General features: G+C 35.1%; 1 protein-coding gene across 1 annotated transcript in view; it reads left to right on the top strand.

The window, feature by feature from the left end:
* Nucleotides 1-26,882, top strand: part of LOC135195981 (retinol dehydrogenase 12-like) — a 34,047-nt gene extending 7,165 nt beyond the window's left edge. The window contains exons 2-9 of the mRNA XM_064222482.1: nucleotides 16,996-17,155; nucleotides 17,864-17,956; nucleotides 19,478-19,598; nucleotides 21,411-21,538; nucleotides 22,905-22,987; nucleotides 24,119-24,227; nucleotides 26,047-26,159; nucleotides 26,747-26,882. Coding sequence (XP_064078552.1) covers nucleotides 17,005-17,155; nucleotides 17,864-17,956; nucleotides 19,478-19,598; nucleotides 21,411-21,538; nucleotides 22,905-22,987; nucleotides 24,119-24,227; nucleotides 26,047-26,159; nucleotides 26,747-26,851 — 903 coding nt within the window. The 5' untranslated portion in view covers nucleotides 16,996-17,004 and the 3' untranslated portion in view covers nucleotides 26,852-26,882. The remainder of the gene's footprint in view (nucleotides 1-16,995; nucleotides 17,156-17,863; nucleotides 17,957-19,477; nucleotides 19,599-21,410; nucleotides 21,539-22,904; nucleotides 22,988-24,118; nucleotides 24,228-26,046; nucleotides 26,160-26,746) is intronic.
* Nucleotides 26,883-27,500: the final 618 nt, after the last annotated feature.

The following is a 27,500-nucleotide window of genomic DNA, read 5'->3' as shown; positions in this document are numbered from 1 at the left end:
TATATAGCAAAATCAGTTTGAGTATTAGGTATATCTGAGTGTAATCCTGTATACAGATTAATGTATTTGTGAATACAATGTATTTATGTGCTTATGAATATTTATTATGAATATAATGCATTTATGGATTTATTAATAAAATATATTTGTTTGTAAGATTCCAGTGTATCTATGTATTTATGAATACAATGTATCTATGTATTTATGTTTTTAGGGATACAATGTATTTATGTATTTATGAATATAATGTATTTATGTTTTTAGAAATAAAATATACTCATGTTTTTAGGAATACAATGTATCTATTTACGAATACAATATATTTATGTATTTATGAAAGAGCGTCTACATGCAAGCACAAACCAGCCCTTCAAACGAAATCAAAATTAAATTAACATTTACATAGGGGCAAGCAATATGAACCCTTACTGAATATCTGACTTGTATCGCCAACATTATTACTTAAGGTACGTTCACACGACACTATGCATGTCGTAAGGAAGTTAGCAACTTGTTAGAAACATATCACAAACAGGTGGAATACAAGTCAACGACTTGCTGGTAGCTGATCTGACCAGTGCTCATACGTCTATCCAACGTGTTCTTGATGTGTAACAGACAAGTTGCTGATTTGTTTTCGACCTGTTCATAATGTGTAGAGGACAAATTGCTGATTTGTTTTCGACCTGTTCGTGATGTGTATCGAACACGTTGCTGACTTGTTTTCGACCAATTTTTTCTGTATCGGGAAAGTTGCTGGCTTGTTTTCGACCTGCTTTTGATGTTTATCGGACAGGTTGCTGACTTGTTTTCAACCAGTTCGTGATGCATAACGGATAAGTTGCTGACTAGTTTTAAATCTGTTCATGATGAGTATCGTGATGTGTAACAAACAAGTTGCTGACTTGTTTTCAACCTGTTTGTGAAGTGTATCGGACAAGTTGCTGACTTGTTTCCGACCTGTTTGAGATCCATATCAGACAACTTTCTGATATGTTTTCAATATCTTTGTGATGTGTATCGAAGAAGTTACTGACTTGTTTTCAACCTGTCCCTGATGCGTATCAGACATGTTGCTGACGTGATGGTGACATGTTTTAGAATATCAAGAGTTATTAGTTGCAGATATCACACAGAAACGTCCGCCTGAAGGCAAAAACACAGAAAGAGGTGCTTATTTAATTAAGGACTGTGCTTCCTAATACCCTACGACCTGCGTAATGACGTTACCTGGACACACAGGGCCCCCTTCATTACCTGGCCTAAATGGGGCACGCAATCAGCCGCCCCCCCCCCTACCCCGCCAACCCCTATTACATAAATTACTTTATCTTAGTTAAGATGTTAATGACGCTAAGTTATCTCTTGGATTAAGCTTCGTTAACTTAGATCACGTCTACTTAGTAAGTGTTAACGGAAAATTACAATAAACTTAGCGCAGAGAGAAGGGAAGGCAGGAGACATAAGCTGGACTAATTGCTCGGTTTAATGAGGGTGTTTGGATCACTGGGTTTGCAGTCTCTCTCTCTCTCTCTCTCTCTCTCTCTCTCTCTCTCTCTCTCTCGCTGAATATCTGGCATCATCGTATTAACCCTCCCTCTCCCTTTCCCTCTCCCTCTCCCACTTCCTCCCTCTCTCTTTCACTGAATATCAGTCATTACCGTATTACTCTCTCTCTCTCTCTCTCTCTCAAACACAAGGAATAACTGTTAATATTGTAATAACCTCTCTGTCTGTCTGTCTGTCTGTCCCTCTCTCTCCCTCTCTCTCAAACACATGGAATAACTGTTAATATTGTAATAATCTCTCTCTCTCTCTCTTTCACTGAATATATGTCATTATCGTATTAACTCTCTCTCTCTCTCTCTCTCTCTCTCTCTCTCTCTCTCTCTCTCTCTCTCTCTCACAAATGAAATAACTGTTAATATTGTAATAATCTCTCTCTCTCTCTTTCACTGAATATATGTCATTATCGTATTAACTCTCTCTCTCTCTCTCTCTCTCTCTCTCTCTCTCTCTCACAAATGAAATAACTGTTAATATTGTAATAATCTCTCTCTCTCTCTCTTTCACTGAATATCTGTGACTCTCTCTCTCTCATTGAATATCTGTCTTATCGTATTAACCCTCTCTCTCTCTCTCTCTCTCTCTCTCCTCTCTCTCTCTCCATTTCATAATTTCAATCCTGAAGATTCGAAAGACAAAGGACGCGTTCAGGAAACTCTTCCGAGCGCGCAAAACAGTTCATTATGGCAGTGGTCGGAAAGTCGACTTTTCAGAGTCGCTCTCACGCTTGCTTACCTACCTTCCTACCTACCTGCCTGCCTTCCTGACGCGGCCAAACAAAAACAGTCGACGATTAAATAACGGAACAATATAATCACGCAGTAGAGTTTGGGTGGATTTCATGATACAGCAACCGTCAATACAGCGAAATATAATAACTAATGCTATTAAGCAATTGTTTTGTTTATGTAATACGATGATCTCGTTTGGCATTCACGCGTCCCGATCCGCACGCCACAATTGCTGCCGGTTTCGAAATACAATAGATATTACAAAGGGCGAAAATTACAGAAGGATGTGTGTGTGTGTGTGTGTGTGTGTTTGTCGAGCTGCTGCTGTGCCTATCTGCATATGCACACAATTGCACGCACACATACACATACAATATAACATAAAATATACGTATATGCATATATATTATTTATATACGAATATATATAGACATATATATAATATATATGATAGTTATGTATGACTACAACATATTTATATCATATATAATATAATAATATAATATATTATATATATATATATATATATATATATATAAAGAGAGAGAGAGAGAGAGGAGAGCAGTAACTGAGCTTTGGAGCGTAAATACCATTTATAACTATAAAGATATAGCTGGTGTATTGTTTTAGTAACTGTTATAGTTAATTACAATTACAGTTAAGTCTGTAAACACTTCATACCGCTTATACAAGGCTGATATATGCCTTAGGCTGTGGATTGAGAGAGAGAGGAGAGAGAGAGAGAGAGAGAGAGAGAGAGAGAGAGAGAGAGTGAGAAACATGTCTATTGTAAGCTTGGCTATAGAAAACGAGAGAGAGAGAGAGAGAGAGAGAGAGAGAGAGAGGAGTATACGTAAGCCAATGGCTATCGAAAAGGTATGAGAGAGAGAGAGAGAGAGAGAGAGAGAGAGAGAGAGAGAGAGAGAGAGGCGTATACTGTAAGCCAATGGCTATCGAAAAGGTATGAGAGAGAGAGAGAGAGAGAGAGAGAGAGAGAGAGAGAGAGAGAGAGGCGTATACTGTAAGCCAATGGCTATTGAAAAGGTATGAGTGAGAGAGAGAGAGAGACCTTACAGACTTTACATCTTGTTCGGGTTGCCCCAGGTCCCTCAGTGTGAGGCACCTTTAATGTCTACCAGAGAGTTGCTAGTGCATCTTCCGGTATATTTTGCATCTTCCAATCTTGGATGGTCTGGGATGCAGCTTAGATATTTGTCGAGCTTATCTTTAAACACAATAGACGCTGCATTGTCGATGCTGGTGCGTAGTGGATTAATGTCCTGTGTGCTTTCCTTATTTTTCCTGGTATAGTTTTGGGCAATATTAATCTACCTCTGCTTGCTCTTTCTGATATTTTTAGCTCCATGATGTTTTCGGCAATTCCTTCTATCAGTTTCCATGCCTGAATTATCATGTAGCGTTCTCTTCTCCTTTCTAGACTATATAATTTTAAGGATTGTAGTCTTTCCCAATAGTCAAAGTCCTTAACTTCTTCTATTCTAGCTGTAAAGGACTTTGTACACTCTCTATTTGTGCAATATCCTTTTGATAGTGTAGGTACCATATCATATTGCATTATTCAAGTGGACTACGAACATATGTTTTATAGAGCATAATCATGTGTTCAGCTTTTCTTGTTTTGAAGTGCTGTAACAACACTCCCATTTTTGCTTTATATTTTGCCAATAGAATTGCTATTTGATCATTGCATAACATGTTCCTATTCAACATCACACCAAGGTCTTTAGCTGCTTCCTTATTTGTGATTGTCTCGTTATTAGGTCCCCTATATGCATATACCTTTCCTTCTCTGTCTTCATAATTTATTGATTCAAATTTATCAGAGTTAAATACCATCCTATTTACCTCTGCCCAATCATATACTTTGTTAAGGTCTCTTTGTAGCGCGTTCCTATCTTCATCACAAGTAATTTCTCTACTTATTCTTGTATCATCGGCGAAACTACTCACTACCGAGTCCTTAATATTACTGCCTATGTCTGCAATCATAATAACAAACATTAATGTAGCTAACACCGTACCTTGTGGCACACCGGATATTACCTTAGCTTCATCCGATTTCTCATCGTTTGCAATAACTATCTGTTTTCTGTTGTGTAAAAATTCTTTTAACCATCTTCCTACTTTAATCCACTATATATGTTTTCTAATTTTCTTCGCTAATATTAATTATGATCTACCTTGTCAAAAGCTTTTGCAAAGTCTAGATAAACCACATCTGTTTCATTTCCGCTTTTCATATTTTTGTATATGTTCTCACGGTGGACTAACAGTTGGGTTTGTGTACTTTTTCCGGGTACAAAACCATGTTGTCCTATATTAAACAAATTATTTTTTATTAAGTGTTTCATAATATTTTTCTTCGTTGCCCTTTCATACACTTTCATAATATGTGATGTTAGACTCACAGGCCTATAATTACTTGCCTCTAGTCTTGATCCACTTTTGAAAGTAGGGGTAATATATGCTAATTTGTGCTCATCATAAATCTTGCCTGTATCTACACTTTGTCTTAATAATATTGCAAGTGGCTTTGCGAGAGAGAGAGAGAGAGAGAGAGAGCAACACGTATACTTTAAGCCAATGACTCTAGAAAAGGTATGAGAGAGAGAGAGAGAGAGAGAGAGAGAGAGAGAGAGAGAGAGAGAGAGTAATAATAATAATAATATAATAATAATAATAATAATAACCTTTATTCCAATAATACATTGGGTTTTCTATTTACATCAGGTCATCAACCAAGGTTAGAAAGCGTACATTAAAGCTATTAAAACAATAAAATCATAGTATACTAAAACAATATACACACATACATAATATATATATATATATATATATATATATATATAAAACTTGAATTAGGAAAATTGTAATTTTGGTTATAAAATATTGTTCCTAGAGCAATAATTAGTAAAATTACTCCAGTCTTAAAAAGCGGTTATTGACGTGCGACGTGGCTAATGTCAGGTACGGTTGTTTCCTATAAAACTTATCTACGAAGATTAATTATTGTTTAAAAGATGTTTTCTTAGTTTATTTTTAAAAGATCTTAGGGATTCTTCGTCTTTCAATGAGCCAGGTAACTATTCCAATAACTGTGGACCTTTAGTATTTATTGCCCTTGATCCTATATCGGTTATTGGCTCTACTGGACACTAGATTATTTGCTTGTCTTGTAGTCATCCCTGTCACCGAGTCAACGGTTCTAAAATTATAAAGCCAGTTCGGGAAAACATTTTTTAAAACTTTAAAAACAAAAACACAGACATCAAAAGAGTACTTGTTTTTAACTTTCAACCAACCCAGTTCTAGTAAAATTGGAGATATATGATCATATTTTCTCACTGTACCCATGGCCACCCGAGCCGCAAAATTTTGAAGTTTTTGTACTCGTTGCATAAGGACGTTGCTTGTTGAAATCCATATTATATAGCAGTAATGAATTAAACTTAGTACTAACGATTGCACTACGATTAGGCGGGTTTCTGGTTCGAATAAATTTTTTAGTCTATTGAGATAAATAAGTGTCCCCATAACTTTTCTGTGCAGTTCATCAATATGTTTTTCGAATGTCATGTATTTATCGAAGTGCACTCCAAGATTCTTTACGGATTCCATAGGTTCGATGATGGCCCCATTAAAATTGATTTTGATGTTACCCCTGATTTCGGATAGATATTGCCTGGAGCCTAGGAATATACATTGCGTTTTACTTTCATTCAACAATAAGCCATTTATTTGAAAATACATCTTGCACTCTAGTAAAAATCTCTAAGCTTTGCGTACTAAATCTTCCAAGTTATCGATGTAGCCATCAATTATTATTTGAGTGTCATCAGTATACTGAACAATGAAACAGTCACTTAAAAAATTTCTCAGGTCATTTACATAGATGTTGAATAAAATTGGTCCTAGGATTGAGCCTTGAGGTACACCAAAACCGACGTTTTTGGGGGTTGAGACAACATTTTTGAGTCTGACAGATTGTACTCGATTACGTAAATAGTCTGTGAACCAGGATGGATCTATATAAAGTGTCTGACATTTACCCAACAAAATTTCATGGTTCACACTATCAAAAGCTTTCGAAAGATCGAGAAGTAGTAAAAGGGAAATTTTCTTCTTGTCTATATTATCGTAGATTTTATCCGATATTTTTAATAGTGCTGTTTCCGTTGATAGTTTTGGTCGAAAGCCATGTTGACTCTTAGAAATGAGGTGATTACTTTCTAAGTATTCAGTTAACTGATTTGATACTATTTTTCTAATATTTTAGATAAGACCGGGAGTAAAGAAATTGGCCTGTAATTAGAAATTTTGTCTCTATCTCCGTTTTTAAATAAGGAACAACATGGGGATTTTTCCACGTTTCTGGGTAGATATTTGTTACGATAGATGTATTAATAATTATATTAATGTAAAATAAAATTATATATAGAGTATCTTTTATAAAACGTAGCGGTATGCCATCGGATCCGTACGCATTTGACTCTATGAGAGAACTAATGACTAGAATGACAGTATTGCAGAAAACAGGTGACGGTTTAAATGAATATAACTGGTTGTTTTGGGAATGTATTAATTTCATCGGTTTGCGCTCTCTATTATTCCTGGCCAGTTCTTCTTGCGTTCTTTCATATGTCTTTCTTCCTACATTCGCAAAATACTCATTAAATTTCTCTGCCTTGTCAGTTAAATCTTCATTTCTATTTGAGATTCTTTGTTAGTATTATTGGGCAGAATTGAACGCACTATTTTCCAGGAAGTACGTAGGTTGTTCTTATTACTTTTAAGTTCGTTCCTGTAGTGTTGTTTCATACTGTTATCCATTTCAATTTTTACTTCCTTCTTTTTCTCTTTAAAATTATTTCTCAATATTGTATTATTCCTATCCTTCTTAATATCGTTTTGTAATTTATCTCTTATTATTATATTTTGTTTGATGTTATTAGTTATCCAGGGTTTAGGGGGGCGGGTGATTACTTTCGTTACTATTGGAGCACATTTATCAATACATTTGGTTAAAACATTCGTTAAAATTTGTACTTGAGAACTTACATTATCTGTGTTTAAAATACCATTCAAAGTGGGTGTTTCTTTCATCACCAAATTACAGATACTCGCTTGGGAATAATTCTTAAGACATCGGAAAGTTTTATGAATGGGTTTGTTTCTTAGGTTACGTAAATTTAAGGTAACTATGATAGCTTCGTGGTCGCCTACTGGCTTGGAATAACGTCCGATCGAGTACCATTTCCTTATTATTAGTAATTAGTAAATCTATCAACGTTGCTGAGTCTGAAGTTACTCTGGTTGGTTTTGTAATTAGTTGGTGTAACTTTAGGTTATTTACAACTTTATTCATTTAGTTGTCTGTTTTGAGCAAGTCGTCGTTAAAATCTCCAAGTATAAAAATAGGCTTGTTTCGTAAAATTACGTGTTTAAAAGAATCGGATATATAATTAAAAGATGCAACATTTGCTTTTGTGTGACGATATATACAACCTAAAATAATTGACGGTAATTTACGGTGTTGTACTGATAACCATTTAGCTTCAATGCCCTCCTGTTTTCAATGCAATTATTTATACATTTACCTTTAAATAATCTTTGATATATATGCAAACTCCACCTCCTCGGCCATGATCATCTCGATAAAGTTGATAAGAGGGAATATTAATATATGCATCATTCATATAAGGATATAGCCACGTTTCACTCACACATAAAATATCAAAATTGTCTTTTTCCAATAAATGTTCAACTACACGTTTATTGCTTAAAAGTGACTGTGCATTAATATATATAATAGTTATAAAATTACGGCGATTGGTAGACCTAGACTCTTCGGCACTATCATCTTGGCATCTTTCTAGTTCTTCTGCAAAATACTACATAATTTGCTCTTATGACCATATTCGTGGCAGTAATTACATTTTAGTTTATGGTCATATATCATTTGACTGTCTGTGGTTAAATTCACCACAGTTGTAGCAACCTCTTCCGTATGTCGGTCTATTGTCAGGAAAATTATTCCTGGGAGGATAACGATTAAAATGGTTCAAACTATTGTTTTTTTGTCTATTCCTAACACTATGAGTCTCAACTTGATCTCTCCTATTGTTTCCGGTTCTCAATTTATATGGCATTGGATGGCTGGGGTCACTCCCCATATCTAAAGTTTCTATGGTTTCTTACATTGTGATTTCCATATTATTCTCTATTACAGATCTTTTTCCACCACTGTTTTGTTTGTGTGCCATCCATTTAGTTTCATTCCAGTTTTCTCTAACAATACTACCCTGAGATGTGGATACGATTGCATCCAATAACCTGACTGCTCCTATTCTACTTAAATTATCATATGACAGACCATCTTTGTTATCATAGCAGTTTTCATCTATGTCTCCCGTTCCAAGCCTGAAATAGTTCTGGGTCCCAATGTAAATAACACCGTTGTCTTGACACCAGCCAAGCAACTTAGTATTAAAATCATTAATTTTGTTAACAAGATCATCTGATTTCAAACTTGGAACAAGCTCACATATTTTGATGCTGATATGTTCATTTTTACTTTTCAACTCTGCGACAATTTCTCCAATTTCATCCAAAACCATCTCTAATACATAATTTTCCCCAAGAATGTCCTGAGCCCCACCATAGATAATACATTCGCTTAAGGGGTGATCCAAATTTTCCTTTATCCATGACTTAATTAGAGACATATTTGCTTCAGGGGAAGAGAGAGAGAGAGAGAGAGAGAGAGAGAGAGAGAGAGAGCAATACGTATACTGTAAGCCAATGGCTATTGAAAAGCTATGAGAGAGAGAGAGAGAGAGAGAGAGAGAGAGAGAGAGCAATACGTATACTGTAAGCCAATGGCTACTGAAAAGCTATGAGAGAGAGAGAGAGAGAGAGAGAGAGAGAGAGAGCAACACGTATACTTTAAGCCAATGACTATAGAAAAGGTATAAGAGAGAGAGAGAGAGAGAGAGAGAGAGCAATACGTATACTGTAAGCCAATGACTATTGAAAAGCTATGACCTTACAGACCTTACAGACCTTACATCTGTTCGGGTTGCCCCAGGTCCCTCAGTGTGAGGCACCTCTAACTGTCTACCAGAGAGTTGCTAGTACATCTTCCGGTATATTTTGCATCTTCCAATCTTGGATGGTCTGGGATGCAGTTTAGATATTTGTCGAGCTTATTCTTAAACACATCTACGCTCACTCCTGATATATTCCTCAGATGAGCTGGCAACGCATTGAATAGACGCTGCATTATCGATGCTGGTGCGTAGTGGATTAATGTCCTGTGTGCTTTCCTTATTTTTCCTGGTATAGTTTTGGGCACTATTAATCTACCTCTGCTTGCTCTTTCTGATATTTTTAGTTCCATGATATTTTCTGCTATTCCTTCTATCTGTTTCCATGCCTGAATTATCATGTAGCGTTCTCTTCCTTTCCTTTAGGCTACTATATAAGTTTTAAGAATTGTAGTCTTTCCCAGTAGTCTAGGTCCTTAACTTCTTCTATTCTAGCTGTAAAGGACCTTTGTACACTCTCTATTTGTGCAATATCCTTTTGATAGTGTGGGTACCATATCATATTGCAATATTCCAGTGGACTACGAACATATGTTTTATAAAGCATAATCATGTGTTCAGCTTTTCTTGTTTTGAAGTGCCGTAACAACATTCCCATTTTTGCTTTACATTTTGCCAACAGAGTTGCTATTTGATCATTGCATAACATTCCTATCATCATCACACCAAGGTCTTTAACTGCTTCCTTATTTGTGATGGTCTCATTATTAGGTCCCTTATATGCATATAGCTTTCTTTCTCTGTCTCCATAATTTTATTGATTCAATTTATCAGAGTTAAATACCATCCTATTTACCTCTGCCCAATCATATACTTTGTTAAGGTCTCTTTGTAGAGCGTTCCTATCTTCATCACAAGTAATTTCTCTACTTATTCTTGTGTCATCTGCGAAACTACTCACTACCGAATCCTTAACATTATTGTCTATGTCTTCAATCATAATAACAAACAGTATTGCAGCTAACACCGTACCTTGCGGCACACCGGATATTACCTTGGCTTCATCCGATTTCTCGTCGTTTGCAATAACTATCTGTTTTCTGTTGTGTAAAAATTCTTTTAACCATCTTCCTACTTTATCCACGATATTGTGTTTTCTAATTTTCTTCGCTAATATATTATGGTCTACTTTATCAAAAGCTTTTGCAAAGTCTAAATAAACCACATCTGTTTCATTTCCGCTTTTCATATTTTTGAATATGTTCTCACGGTGGACTAACAGTTGGGTTTGTGTACTTTTTCCAGGTACGAAACCATGTTGCCTTTATTAAACAAATTATTTTTTATTAAATGTTTCATAATATTTTTCTTCATTACCCTTTCATACACTTTCATAATATGTGATGTTAGACTCCACAGGCCTATAAAAGTTACTTGCCTCTAGTCTTGATCCACTTTTGAAAGTAGGGGTAATCTATGCTAATTTGTGCTCATCATATATCTTGCCTGTATCTACACTTTGTCTTAATAATATTGCAAGTGGCTTTGCGATAGAATGAACTACTTTCTTTAACAAAATAGCAGGAATTCCATCAGGCCCTGCAGCAGCTCCATTTTTAATTTCATTAATAGCCTGCACAATATCAGCTTCATTAATATCTATGTCGGCTAATATTCACTATTTTCATCCCTTACTTCTATATCATTATCTTCATTATCTATTCTAGGGGTGAATTCTCTCTTATATCGTTCTGCCAGTATGTTGCAGATTTCCTTTTTTTCATTCGTTAATCTCCCTTCAATTCTCAGAGGGCCTGTTCTATTCTTCTTTTATTCATCTTCTTCGTCATATGAGTATAATAATAGTTTGGGGTTTTTGCTTGATAATTTAATAGGGTTTTTTTCTTCCAAGTCCCGTTTTTCATTTTCTTTGATTGTATAATCTTTTGTTCTGCATTTTCTATCTTACTTTTAGTTCTATAACTTTCCATGCATTTTTTTCTTTTGCAAGACCTTTTTTCAACTTTCTGATTTTCTGGAACAAGATCCTTCTGTCTCTTGTATGGCATGAATGATGTTTACTTTTCTTCTTCGGTATATATTTTTCCACTATTTTCTCCAATATATAATATCTCCGTATTTACCCTTATGTCATCACTTACGAAAATGTTATCCAATCTTTGTTTAATTCTTCATTAATTTCTGACCATTTTATATTTTACTGTAGAAGTTGTATTTTCCATATCCTTAACCCACACTTTTTCATTTCTTGCTTATCTCTATTTTCACTTGCTTTGGAATGAACTTGTAATTCTATGACATTATGGTCTGAAATACTCGCATTATAAACTATTATTTCTTTAACATAATTCATCTCGTTCACAAATACTAGGTCTAAAGTATTTTCCTTTCTTGTTGGCAGGTGATTTATTTGTTGAATGTTGTATTCTAGTTGCATATCTAATAGCTTTTCGAATTGCCTCTTATCTTCTGCACTACTATTACTCTCTTTTTTATATGCATAAGTACAACCACAATCTCCTATTTGTTCTTTCCATTCTACGAAAGGCAAAGTTGAAGTCACCAGATAGGAGAATAGTCAGTCCTTGTGATTTCTACATATATCATCCAATTTTTCAATTATTAAGTCAAACTCTTTAGTATTAGGAGGTCTATATATTACTATGTTCATCAATTTTTCAGATTCAAATTCTACGCTATTAGTTCACATTCTGAGTTACTATATTTCTCATATATTTTTGTTCCGTTTTTTGTCTTTCCCATATATTGCGGTTCCCCCTTGATTCCTATTTTTTCTATCTGATCTATAAGTTTGGAACCCTTTTATTTGATCATCATTCCCAGTCTCTTGGGAATACCAGGTTTCACTTATATTCATTATATCTATTTTCTTTTCATTTTGGGTTAGTTCTTCTAAGTACTCTATTTTTCTTTTTGAGTTACTCGTAACTAAACCCTGCGCATTCATCACTATGATGGTTTGCGTGTTTTCTCCTTCATTTAATACTGGTAGTAATAAGGATTTTCCCATGTCTCTTTACTGTTCTGGTATGTTGTTCTTTTTTTCATTTCCAGAAATTCTGACATTAAAAAATCCAACTTTTCCATAATATTTGATCTTCCTTCATCATAATTATTCATTTTGTGTCTGAATCTGCAATTTTCTCCTTCTGCAATATCCTCTTGCATAATAAATACAGTTATTATCTCTTGAGTAGAATTTCGGAGCTGATGCTTTGAAATTTTTTGCTGACACCTCTGCATATCTCATTGGTGGTTTGCTTTTCTCTTTTACACCTGATATTCTTGATTTCTCTCTTTATTTGTTTCTTTCTTATTTTGGATTTTATTACTTGGTTGGTTATTTATTTGATTATGATTCATGGCTACAGGGTGCATATATTTGCATTTTTTGTCGAACTTACATCCTTTTCCTTCTTTTAGGTTTTACATATTTTTGATGCAGATCTCTGCAATCATCCCCATATCCATCTAAGTATGCACATTTACCATATATTTCATAGTTTTGACATATCTTAGGATGTTTGTAGTAACATCTTTCTCCAAATCTGCAATTCCCTCTTTTCAAAGGTTGCAGATTTTGTCTTTCTTGTCTATTTTTTCCTCTTCCCGTCATTGTATAGTCTGGGTAGAGCCTCTTCGGGATTTGCTTTTCTGTTGTCATATCGTAATTTATTTCTTCGTAGGTATGCTGCTTTATTGCTCATATGTAGTATCAATGAGTATCTCTGCATCCATACTTTTATCTTGTTCTTTGTTTCCTTATTTTTTCTGTCATTTCATTTTGTTTACTTCTCTTCCGTTTTCCTCTTCTTCTTTTTCTTCTTCTTCTTCCTCTTCCTTCTTCTTCATCCTCAACTATTTGTACATTCAATCTTGATTTAATAACATTGTCTATCCATGATAGACATGTTGAACAAAAAATTCTTGTGATCTTTTCTCAAATCTTGTATTACCTCAGCACACTGTGGATGGGTCGGAATGTTTGCATGCAGCACATTTTCTGATTAGGTTTTGTGGATTGACTATGCTATACCAAACCTACACAGTTTGCATGCTTTTGGCATTCTTTTTCCTAATGCATCAATTAGGATATTCACAAGATTCACCTTATTCATTTTCTTTGTCGGAATATGTTGGTTTATGTATATTTTCTTTATGAGTCTCTTGACCACTTGGATTTTATTTGGAACTTCTTCAATTATTTTTAAGATGTTTTCATTAGATTTGTTCCAGTTTGAAGGATTAAATCCTTCTAATATATCTATGAAGCTTTTGTATCCTTTTTTGGTAGGACTGTTGCTGATTTCATAGATGAGAAATGCCAGTTCCCTTCCTGCTACCTCATCGTATTGCGAATTTGGCTAAACACGCCAAATTACGCCACATCTTCCCGCAGTTGGAACTTACTGCCATCTTGTTCTGATTTATAGTATTACACTTGATAAACTAACTTAGAAGACGCTTTATCCTACTATTTTTCACACTAATCTTATCACCGATAGTTCACGAACACTTCTAGATATTTCTCAAATTCTAGTCGTATGTTAAACTTGTGATATCTGTTGATTATTGTGACTTCAACGCGGGTACGTCTCACCAAGCAAGATGGCTATACGAGAGAGAGAGAGAGAGAGAGAGAGAGAGAGAGAGCAATACTTATACTGTAAGCCAATGGCTATTGAAAAGCTATGAGAGAGAGAGAGAGAGAGAGAGCAATACTTATACTGTAAGCCAATGGCTATTGAAAAAGCTATGAGAGAGGAGAGAGAGAGGAGAGAGAGAGAGAGAGAGCAATACTTATACTGTAAGCAATGGCTATTGAAAAGCTATGAGAGAGAGAGAGAGAGCGAGAGAGAGAGAGAGAGAGAGAGAGCAATACTTATACTGTAAGCCAATGGCTATTGAAAAGCTATGAGAGAGAGAGAGAAGAGCACGACGTATCTTTTTAAGGCCATGATCTAGAAAGGTATAGAAGAGAGAGAGAGAGAGAGAGCAACACGTATACTTTAAGCCAATGACTATAGAAAAGGTATAAGAGAGAGAGAGAGAGAGAGAGAGAGAGAGAGAGAGAGAGAGAGAGAGAGCAATACGTATACTGTAAGCCAATGGCTATTGAAAAGCTATGAGAGAGAGAGAGAGAGAGAGAGAGAGAGTAAAAATTCTAAGCATAATAGCCAGTCACAATACGCACTGCCAACTGACCCGGAGAACTGTCAACAACAGCTTTCATAGTCGGACAGTTTTTATTTGAATTACTTCGTGGAAAAAAGGAAAGAACTCAGAAAATTCAACTGCTTAACATTATTACCTCAGTGAATTCAAAATGTGATTGAAAATTTAGGGAGCGTATTAATGCACTTTTGAAACCTCCCCGTAGACTGAATGTTTTCTTAAATCAATAAAAACAAAAATGTGGCAAAATCTGGTAACTTTTCCCTCGCTGCGTTACAGCAATTAACATTCACAATCGCGTCTTTTTTAATTCGCTTTTTTTTCCGGTACGCTGAAATATCCAAAACACAAAAAAAAATCAAATAAAAATAAAAACAAAAATAAAAAAATAGATAGACGAGGGAAAAAAAACATATTAACAAAAACTGCAAACTGTTTATCTCGTGTGATTGGGTCAGCTGATAAAAAATGGCGCGCGTGTATCGGAGTTGACTCCGAGATAAAAATCGGAGCCCAAAAACTTTCGTGGCGATTTTACAAATATCTTGGTTTTTTTATCCCCGAGGGGAGCGGGTGAGGGAGGGCGGCGGAGGAGGAGGGAGTAATCATTGCCAAAGTTGGCGTTTATGTTTTATTACGGGATAAACAAAAAAAAAAAAAAAACTGACGGATGCGTTCGTGATCATTATCTTCGTTGCTTATTTTCCCCAAATATTGAATTGTCCCTTCACCTTGAAAGTGATCGGGGTGAAAGCAGAGGAGAATGAAGGGCCATACTTTTCAAAATTAGGAAGGTGATCACGGTGAAAGGAGAGGAGGAGTAGAAGGAGGAGGAGGAGGAGGAGGAGGTGGTAAAGAAAACGCTACACGATAAGAAAAGGCAAGTTCTGTAAATTAGAATTGAATCAACGTACCTCACCCACCGACCCCCCGCCCCCATTTATAAGGTTGTTTAATGTGTGTTTAATTTTTTATTCGTGTATAATATTATAATCTTATATATATAATATATATATATATATATATATATATATATATATATATATATAAAAGAGAATACCCTAGGAAAATGATAGTCAGAAATCCAAGCGCTTTCGTCTTTACTAGGAATGTCTCAGTAAAGGACGAAAGCGCTTGGATTTCTGACTACCATTTTGCTGTGGTATTCGCTTATTTAATGAAGTCACGTGCATCTACTGTGATTTTTTTTTAAATATATATATATATATATATATATATATATATATATATATATATATACATATATATATATATATATATATATATATATATATATATATATATATATATATATATATATATACATATAAGCAAACATTCCTACTAATATTTCGTATCCCCGGTGTATTATCCAACACGTAATTCACCACAGCTGTTATATATCTAAACAGTTGTTCCGTAAAAATGGAAATATGAAACGCTCATCTTATGGAGCAGAGAAAGTATTTTATAAAGTATGATGCAACTTAGAAAATACTTTATAAAGCAGTGATATAACTTAGAAAATACTTTATACAGTAGTGATATAATTTATGAAATACTTTATAAAGGAGTGTTGCAACTTAGAAAATACTTTACAAACAATTATATAACTTAGAAAATACTTTATAAAGCAGTGATATAACTTGGAAAATACTTTATAAAGTAGTGATATAACTTAGAGAATACTTTATAAATCAGTGATATATCTTGGAAAATACTTTATATAAGTTATATTAAAGCTTAGATAATACTTTATGAAACCGTGATAAAACTTAGAAAATACTTTACTTTTTAAAGTAGTGATTTAACTTAGAAAATACTTTACTTTTTAAAGTAGTGATATAACTTAGAAAATACTTTACTTTTTAAAGTAGTGATATAACTTAGAAAATACTTTATGAAACAGTGATATAACTTAGGAAATACTTTTATCAAGTAGTGATGCAACTTAGAAAATACTTTATAAGTTAGGAAATATAACTCAAAAAGTACTTTATAAAGCAGTGATATAACCCAGAAGAAACTTTTATTCCACAGTGACACAACTTAGAAAATACTTTACAAAGTAGCGATCTAAATTAAAAAATACCTGTATAAAGCAGTGAAGTATTTTAGAAAATACTTGATAAAGCCGATATACAGCTTAGGAAATACTTTACGAAACAGTGATACACCCTTAACGAAACAACAAAATACCAACTGACTACTTCCTATTATTAATGTATTATTATTATTATTATTATTATTATTATTATTATTATTTGGAGGAGTCCGACAGGATATCATCAAGTTTCTCGTGATATTCGTCAGTCTCTGTGAGGACAAAGGCAGCGGTCTATTATTATTATTATTATTATTATTATTATTATTATTATTATTATTATTACTAACCCCTCTCTCCCCACGGAAAGGTCAGCGCAATGTGGCTATGGCTGACTTTGCTGTTGTTAGCAACGAGCGTTTTCGCCACCCTGGGGATCTTCGGCATAGTCCACAGAGAGAGGGCGGGAGAGGCTGACACAAAGGCCTCCTTGGCGGGAAAGACGATCCTCATTACCGGGGCTTCTTCAGGTAAGCCGTCGGCGGCCAGGATCCATTCAGGTATTAATATCTGTTGCCACATTAGACCGAGTTACAATGGCCGTGGTTTGGTTAGCCGGTTGCTAATTGGTCAAGCCATGGGATTTCGTAAATTAGTTTACCGTTACAGATTTGGTGGTAATTCATGTTTCGCTTAATAATAATAATAATAATAATAATAATAATAATAATAATAATAATAATAATAATAATAATAATGTATTCATTGTTATTATTATTTTTACCACAGTAATTGTCAAAACAATGTTACTGGATAATTGATCATAATGAAAATAACAATAAAAACATTTATTTTTTATTATTATTATTATTATTATTATTATATTATTATTATTATTAATCTTATTATTATTTTAAAAGAATCATACTGGGTATAAGCATCCCAATAATCATCACAGCTATTATTATCATTGTTATTACTATTATTATTATGTCCAAAACCGTCCTTATCAATAACATTCCCCGCTCAGTGAAGCTCTATTGAAACATCATTATATCTTCATTCGTCTGCCAATCACCCCTCACCCCCCCCCTCACCCCTCACCTCTCACCCCTCACCCTTCACCCATCCCCCTCCTCTCAAACCCTCATCCTTTACTCCCTTACCAACTCATCCCTCAGCATTCACCCCTCATACTCACCCCTCACCCTTTTTCTTTATTGTCCTTCGTCCATCAGGTATTGGCAGAGAGGCTGCCAAGATCTTGGCCAAGAGAGGAGCCCGTCTCATCCTGGCCTGTAGAAGTATTGCCAAGACTAGAATTCTTGCAGGTAAGTGCATTTCTTCCTCTGCAATGACCTCTTCTGAATTATATTATTATTATTATTATTATTATTATTATTATTATTATTAAGTTTAGCTTACGTTCTGCCCCTTCTGGGTCAAAAGGTCACTTGACCCGTCTCTGATCAGTGAATTTCAAGTCAATGGCCCCTGTTAAGCTGTTATTATTATTATTATTATTATTATTATTATTATTATTATTATTATTATTATTATTATTATTAAGTTCAGCATTTCGCCTTGCCCTCTGCCCTTACCTGTCTCTCTCCCTCCTCCCCCCCAACCCCCAACCCTTCCTGGGTCAACAGAGGCCACTCACAAACTACACTATTCAACTTAATATCAAAGAAAATCATTTTCCACGCGAACCAAGAAGCAGATAGTGAGATGGCGAGACAGTGAACCGACTGATATCTTCACAATTCACCACCCTTACGTCTTCCTTTCTTCCTTCTTCTTCGCTGCTTCAGCGTTGGGTCACTATCTTCTCCAGTGACGTCCTTCAAGCCCATCTATATTTGTCCCTCATCAGGAGCGGGAAAGAAGGGCATAAGAGCCTCTCTGCTGCTGTCCTTGTGGTAATTGCCGTGTGTGCCCGCCCCGCGCGCAAACAGGCTCACGTAAACTCCTTTAACGATTTGATAGATGGAGAGAGGAAGAAATGAAAAAAATGGAAAGAGAGAGAGAGAGAGAGAGAGAGAGAGAGAGAGAGAGAGAGAGAGAAGGAAAGAGTGCTTAATAGAATGAGAGAGAGAGAGAGAGAGAGAGAGAGAGAGAAATGGAAGGTGCTTGAGAGAGAGAGAGAGAGAGAGAGAGAGAGAGAGAGAGAGAGAGAGAGAGAGAGAGAGAATCTCACTCACGTGTTCTCTCTTGGCATTGCAGCAAAGATAGAAATATCACATCCTCCATCTCACGTGGAAGGTTATTGAAAAAAAAAAAGGAATAATTACGAACGACGTATATCTCCATGGAGGCTACAGGAAAAATGGTCGCATCGAGCGTTTATTCACCCACGAATAAACTCTCTTTTATTCAGTGATAATGCGTCGCTTCGTCACGGATCTTAGAAATAGGATGGACTTCTTCACAGTCGGGTTATTTTCGGATCGTACAGTGACCCCGTTTCACTGTTCCTTCGCCTACATGTATCACGATCTCTCTCTCTCTCTCTCTCTCTCTCTCTCTCTCTCTCTCTCGTTCCTTAGAGAAACTTTACAGTATAATCTCTCGTCTCTCTCACTTTCTCTCGCGTTCCTTAGAGAACCAATTTTACTGTCTAGTCTCTCTCTCTCTCTCTCTCTCTCCTTAGAGAACTAATTTTACAGTCTAGTCTCTCTCTCTCTCTCTCTCTCTCTGAGAACTCATCTCACCCCGATTTCTGTGTCGTCACCATAACGTTTATCATCATCATTTATCATGTGATTTTATTCTTTATCATCATCATCTTCTTCTTCTTCTTCTTCTTCCACTCCTCCGCCGTCGCCTTCGTCTTATCCTGGACGCTGAAGATGACCTGCGATCGATGACCGGGAACGAGGACATCCTGGTGATGGAGTTGGACACCTCCTCCCCCCCCCCCATAGTCTCCGTCAGGAGATTTGCCGACAAGTTCCTGAATCGTGAGCGCAGTAGAGTCTACTATATATATATATATATATATATATATATATATATATATATATATATATATATATATATATATTATATTATATGTATAACTGAAGTACGATTATATGGAACGTGACGAATATATGAATAAGGACAAATATAAGGACAAAATCCACAAAGGAAAGTGAACAATGGACTACCGCTGCGAGGCCTTTCGATTTCTCTAGTAAAGGACGAGAAGTCGAAAGGCCTCGCAGTGGTAGTCTATTGTTTCACTTTCCTTAGGTATATATATAATATATATAATATATATATATATATATATTATATATATATATATATCAGATTTTGATGTCAGTCGGGAAAGACGTGACGTTAAGCAAAACTCACAGGTATAACAGACATCCATGCATAATCACAAACATACATAAATTACACGTTTTTCTTTAGCCAAGGTATATAATGGGTCGAATCCTGCCGGGGGTGTACGAAGCAAGTATCGTTATGGATTCCCCTTGGGTGTAAGGTATTCCCTAGGAATAATAACTGAATATATATATATATATATATATATATATATATATATATATATATATATAAAATATATATATATATAATATATATATATATATATATATATATATATATATATATATATATATATAATTGCTCTTCCATTCATCATTTGAAATATTAAAGCCCAATATTGCACATACAAGATATATGGGTCCCATTCAGGGTATATAAGGTCTCCCCTAAAATGTATGGACTGTTGAGAGTATGTTCTTACCTGTTTCATAAAATGTATTGTCTTCTATATTATTACCTGAAGTGCATTCCCTTCTACATTTGCCCCTGTTACCTAAAACGTATTTCTTTCTATAAGCTTCTCTGTAACTTAAGAAGTATTTACTTCTATATTCTTCGCAATTAACTAAAATGTATTTATTTCTATATTCATCCCTGTTGTCTAATGCATTTACTTCTATAATGTTCTCTGTAACCTAAAATATATTTACTTCTATAATCTTTCCTGTTAACTGAAATGTATTTATTTCTATAGTCTTACCTGTGGCCTAAAGTGTATTTCCTCCTATATTCTTACCTGTTAACTAAAATGCATATATTTTCATAATCTTCCCTGTTGCATAAAATGTATTTACTACTATAAACTCCCTAAAATGTATTTACTTTTATATTCTACCCTGTTAACTAAAATGTATTTATTTCTATAATCTTCCTCTTTCCCCTGAAATCGACATTAACATAAAAGTACACTTAAAAAAAGAAATATTACAAAATTATTACAATAACTATTACAAGAGTTAGGCGTTTATAAAAATTATCACGAGGATTCGAAGTTGATATATATATATATATATATATATATATATATATATATATATATATATGTGTGTGTGTGTGTGTGTGTGTGTGTGTGTGTGTGTGTCTGTGTGTGTCTGTGTGTGTGTGTAAGAAACATTACAAAATATATAACAAGAATTTGAAGTTGATATCAGACATTAAAAAATAAAGAAACTCGAGAAGGTTTTTTTAAATTACAAATATTATTTCAAGAATTTGACATCGATATAAGACGCATTTTTGAGGGAAAGAAATATTTTTAAAAAATCACAAGAACTCGACATTGATAAACCGCATTTGTAAAAAAGAAACACTACACAAAATCATTTCATGAATTCAACGTTGACATCAAAACAAATTTCAACAAACATGACAAAAATACAAGTATTATCAAAAGAATTTGACCTTAATAAAATTCACGAAAAAAGAAACATTACGAAAATATTCACAATTCCTCTTTAATTCCAGCCTGGACGTTCTGATTCTGAACGCGGGGATCTACGGAACGCAGAGAAGGCACATAACCTCCGAATGTCTGGAAACGGTCATGGCCACGAATCACTTTGGCCACTTTCTGCTGGCCAACTTACTGCTGGGTAGGTTAACCATTTGGATCAATATTACTGTCCTCCATTATACCGGAGGCTCGTTTTTAAAGTCTTAAAGACTATACACTAGTCAATTAGGGTGGGGAGGGGTAGGATGAAACCTCATTATAAACCATCTTAGGGGTCTCCACTGTAACCCTGCCAAGTTTCATGCCCATCGGACCAGCCGTTTGGCCGCGATTGAATGACAGACGGACGGACAGACATAACTCCCATTATAGTAAGAGTAGCGATTTTGAGGCCGTAAATGTTGAATTAACTCGTTTGGACTTCTCTCAAAAAAATACGGTATTCCCAATTTCACCAAGTTTGTATAAAACTACTGCGCATATCGGCTGATGGTAATATTTATTTTGCGTTATATTAAATAAATATGACGGTATTTCTATACTTTAGCAAGTTTAATGCTGTGAATTTGTCATTCATCATTTGTAATTCACTCAAAATTAACAGTACTTAAAATGGTCTCACCTTGAGTAACCTTGCATACAGCAATTGCGCATATCAACGGATGGTAATTTTCACTTGATATTAAAAAAAATTATCAGTTTGACGAACTTAGCATAAGGCAATTGAGAATATTACGTGATGGTAATATTCACTAACTGTTACAAATTGAACTTAGCTTGACGAAGTTTGAATAAAGCAATTATGTAAATAAGCTGATAGTAATATTCATAATTCAATGTTGTCAAATCTTCCAATGATTGGGCTCTATCCACAGACGTCACCTCTTTCCTTTCACAAATCCTACATTTTAAAAAGACGAAAGTATCTCCCATTTATCCCAAGTAACAATCATAAGGATTGAAGTCTCCTACTAATCCCAAGTAACAACCATAAAGACTGGAGTGCCTCCTATTAATCCCAATTAACGGCCATAAAGACTGAAAAATCTCCTATAAATCCCGAGTAACAAATCATAGAGAACTGAAGTATCTCCTATTGATCCCAAGTAACACTCATAAAGACGGAAGTATCTCCTATGAATCCCAAGTAACACTCATAAAAACTGAAGTATCCCGGTTTTAATCCCAATTAACGGCCATAAAGACTGAAATATCTCCTATAAATCCCGAGTAACAAATCATAGAGAACTGAAGTATCCCCTATTGATCCCAAACACAATCATTAAGACTGAAGCATCTCCTATGACTGCCAAGTAACACTCATAAAGACCCAAGTATCTCCTATTAATCCCAAGTAACATAAAGACTGAGGAATCACCTATTAACCCCGAGTAACACTCATAAAGACTGGAGTGTCTCCTATCAGTCCAGAGTAACAATCATAAAGACTAAAGTATCTTTGTACTCACACACGAATCTCCGACCGACCCGCTTCTCCATCGCAGGAGCTCTGATGATGGGCAAACGTAGTAGAATCGTCGTGACGGCTTCAGGGCTACATCGTCTCTGCAAGAAAATAGACCCAAAGGTAAGTACACTAAAAAAAAAAAAAAAAAAAAAAATGAGAAACGTTTGATGGGCGAACGTTTCTTTCATGTCTTTGTTTGTGATACATTATGAAAGGGTTGAAAATGTTTGTCCCAGTCTAATGTAGAGCAGTTTACTTTAAGGGAGCGATGTCTTCGATTAGGTTTCGGTATTTGTTTGTTTGTTGGTGTGTGCGTGTGATATACATACACACACACACACACACACACACACACACACACACACACACACATATATATATATATATAAGATATATTATATATACATATATATATATATATATATATATATATATATATATATATATATATATATATATATATATATACACACCATGGAAGAATAGACTTCAACTTCTTCCGTGTAAAATAACTCCTATAATTTTGCTTATACTTAACAAGAACTTCAATTTTGTTGAAAATGTATATTCCAAAATAACAGGAATCTCCTGGAATAATTTTTTTTTAATGTTCAGATTCCCAGACACATTTCCCAACCAGGGGATGCAAATCATTTCCTTGGTAACCTTATGAAAATATCTCACGTTTTCACCTTATCTCTCTCTCTCTCTCTCTCTCTCTCTCTCTCTCTCTCTCCTCACATCTCTCACTCACTTTCTAACACTCTGTTACACTCACCCTCTCACTCACTCACTCTCTCTCACTTTCTCCCTCTCTCTCTCACTACCCCACTCACCTTCTTATCCTCACTCACTCACCCTGTTACTCACCTCCTCCCCAACTTTATTACTCTCTCACTCTTTTCTTCACTCATTCATTCACTCACTCATTCACTCACCCTCTTACTCACATCCTCCCCCACCCTCTCACTATCACATACTCTCATTTCTCTCTCTCTCTCTCTCTCTCTCTCTCTCTCTCTCTCTCTCTCTCATCCTCCTCCATCCTCTCACTATCACATACTCTCTCTCTCTCTCTCTCTCTCTCTCTCTCTCCCCCATCCTCTCACTATCACATACTCTCATTTCTCTCTCTCTCTCTCTCTCTCTCTCTCTCTCTCTCTCTCACATCCTCCCCCATCCTCTCACTATCACATACTCTCATTTCTCTCTCTCTCTCTCTCTCTCTCTCTCTCTCTCCTCTCTGGGCAGGACCTGAACTTCGAGAGGGCCGAATTCACTCCACTGCTGTCATACTGCCAATCGAAGGCCTGCAACATCCTCTTCACACGGCACTTAGCAGAAATCACCCGAGATACAGGTTGGGGAGCAGAAAAGGCGCCCCGAAAACTTTTTACCTGCCCGTCAGCGGTGTAGTCGATGTGGCAGTGCAGTTGGCCGTTGTTTCTTCCCTTCCTGGAGTTGTTTCTAGCTTGGTCTTGTTGTTGTTTCGTTATTGATTCTGTTCCCCCTGTCTGCTACTGTGTGGTGTGACTTATGTTTTTGTTTGCTTATCTTTTTGTTTTTGGTTATTTTTCAAAGGATGCAAACGTTGTGATTTTGTTGTTTCTTGTGTTCTTAGCGTTGATGTTTGGTGTTGGTTTACTCTTGGTGTTGTTCACCCCCCGCCCCACCCCCCCACCCACTTGTTGCTGCTTCTGTATGAATGCTGTGTGTCGTAGGTAGTTTTGTTTTTATTTTTTGCTTGCTTATCTTAGGCTTTAATTGTGTTCCTTCTTGTGTTGTTTCCCTCTCTTTGGTGCTATCTCCTTTTTGGTGTTGTTCTCCACCCCACCCCTACTCTCTGTTGTTGCTGCTGTTGTGCACGTGTGTGTTGTGTGTCTTGTTTTCTTTGTGTCTAAACAAAGCAGACGTTTTAGTTCTGCCGTTTCTTGTGTTGCTTCTTGCTTAGTGTTGTTGTTCCTCCCCCCCCCCCACCACCACACCCCGTTGTTATTGCCGCTGTGTGTTGTGTGGCGCGTTGGTTTATGTCTTATTTTTATGCCTGTTTATCTTTTGCTTTAATCATATCACACCAAGTAGAAATTTAGTTCATTAAAACAATTTAATTTCTATGTCTTTCCTACACACTCTCACTTTCTCACTCTCTCTACCTTCCCCACTCATACTTTCTTACTCTCTCACACTACTTCTCACTTTCTCACTCATTCACTCACTCACTCATTAAAACAATTTCACTTATAAAATTCGAAATTCAATTCAATCCACAATTTCGAAAATGCCAACTCATTGTGGACCATACTCCGAAAGAGTCAGAGGTCAGGACCTGCCCAAAATCCAAGGACAATTAAACAGTTGCAAAAATCACACGTCAGTCCTGCACAAAAAAAAAAAAAAAAAAAAAAACTAAATGGATTGCGTTCGATTTTTTATTTATAGACCTGGGGGTGGAATCAGAGTATACCTGGACAGAGGCTGTTATTGATGTTGATGTTTTTGTCCATTGATTAATCCCAGGTAAGTTTCAATACATGTACTGAAACAGAAATAGTGCAATCGACGTAAATCCTATCATCCAAATTTGAAGTATGCGACAAAAACTCGTGCAATCATCTGAACAGTGAATGCAGGTTAAATATTCATGCAGCAATATGCAAAAGAGTTTGCACATGCTTTTGCAAGCAGAGTATGGATAGAGGAGAGGAATAATTCATTTATAAAAACCCTTTTTTTGGACGATTTAAGGAAAAATTACTCTAAATGCAAAAACGATCACGGTTCAAGAAAAAAACTATTTAGCAAATACAAAATAAATAGTTATTACTGATAATATAAGACAAGGATAAAAACTAAACTTAAACAAACAGAAACAAATGTTTAAAAATAAATGCACATTTATGAAAACGAACATTTGAGTAGATTAAGATATCTTAACTGAGTAAAACACCTATCATAAGTATAAATATATTATATATATAATATATATATATCTATATATTATATATATATATATATATATATATATATATATATACTTATATAGGTTTTACTCAGTTCAGATATCTTAGTCCATATGTACGTGTGTGTATATATATATATATATCTATATATAACTATATATATATATATTATATATATATATATATATAATGACATATTGTATTGCTGCTCTTTTGCAGGAGTGGTTGTCAATGCATTCTGCCCAGGCTTAGTATCGACGGAGATGTTCGAAAAGACTGCTGGGTTTTTCATGAGTACGCTACAGCGAATGCTCCTACCATTCATAGGGAGGGTGAGTATACACTATGTATTTTTATAATAAAAAAGAGCTGAGACAGGTAGCCTACAGTGCCCCAAATTGATCCAGAATTGAAGGGGAAAGGATAAAGAATGCCAAAATGAGAGGAATAGTGATCATAACTTAGTAAAATAAATTTGGTAAAGAATGATGATTATACGTCAGTAAGATATAGCAGACAAAGAATGACAATTTTAAGTGAATTATCAATTAATAAATTTAGATTACAATACCCTAAGGTAACTGTTACAGTGATTGCACAATTACGCAAATATTGATAACGTTGTGGCCTTTGCACTTATGTCACGTTTCAAAGTAATTGATTATATTTGTCTACTTGTTGATAAAAATTTCTAATCTATTTAAATTGGGAGATAATCAGTGACACTTTCCCTAATAGGCCCATTTTACCCAAAATTACAGCAACCTCTGCATTTTACGTCAAGAGTTCAAAACAATTCATTGTTTACGTACTCTAAAAAAAAAAAATAAAAATAAAAAAACTCTACTTTGTTTGAAATTCGGAGATTATCAGCAACCTTTACTTTTCTGACGTGCTCACTTTATATCCAAATTCCCAGACACCTTGGCAAGGGGCCCAGCCCATCGTTCATCTGGCAGCGTCTAAGGAGACGGAGGAAATATCCGGAGAGTTTTTCGAAGATTTCAAGGTAAGTCAGTTATGACGATTTCAAGGTCATTCAGTCCTGAGGATAGCAAGGTCACTAAAGTCATGGGGATTTCAAGGTCAGTCATTCCTCAGGTTTTCAAGGTCATTCAGTCCTGAGGATTTCAATGTAACTAAAGTCATGAGGAATTCAAGGTCACTCAAGTCATGAGGAATTCAAGGTCACCCAAGTAACTAAGACTTCAAAGTCAGTCAGTTGTGAGGATTTCAAGGTCATACAGTCACGAGGTTTTAAAGGTGAGTCAGTCCTGAGGTCTTCAAGGTCAGCCAGTCACGAATTTTTCAAGGTCAATCAGTCACTCGGACTTCGAAGTCAGTCAGTTATAAGCATTTCAAGGTCAATCAGTAATCGTTCTTCAGTTCGCCCTTCGTGTTACCAAAACAATTTATAAATGTATGGAAATAAAATATAGGAATATAAAATATAAACTATAACACTGTTAAAATATATAAAAAAAATAACTATTATTATCAGTAGTAACTGTTTAGGTGTAGCCGTATTATCATTCTAACTTTTTATCTCGTTACCTAAATTTTTCTTTTAATGTATTTCTTTCTTGTATTATTATTATTATTATTATTATTATTATTATTATTATTATTATTATTATTATTATTATTATTATTATTATTATTATTATTTCATT

Source organism: Macrobrachium nipponense, chromosome 17 (genome assembly GCF_015104395.2).
Source record: "Macrobrachium nipponense isolate FS-2020 chromosome 17, ASM1510439v2, whole genome shotgun sequence".
Taxonomy (NCBI): Eukaryota; Metazoa; Arthropoda; class Malacostraca; order Decapoda; family Palaemonidae; genus Macrobrachium; species Macrobrachium nipponense.
The sequence above is the reverse complement of the archived record's forward strand: the minus strand, read 5'-3'. Positions and strand labels throughout refer to the sequence as shown.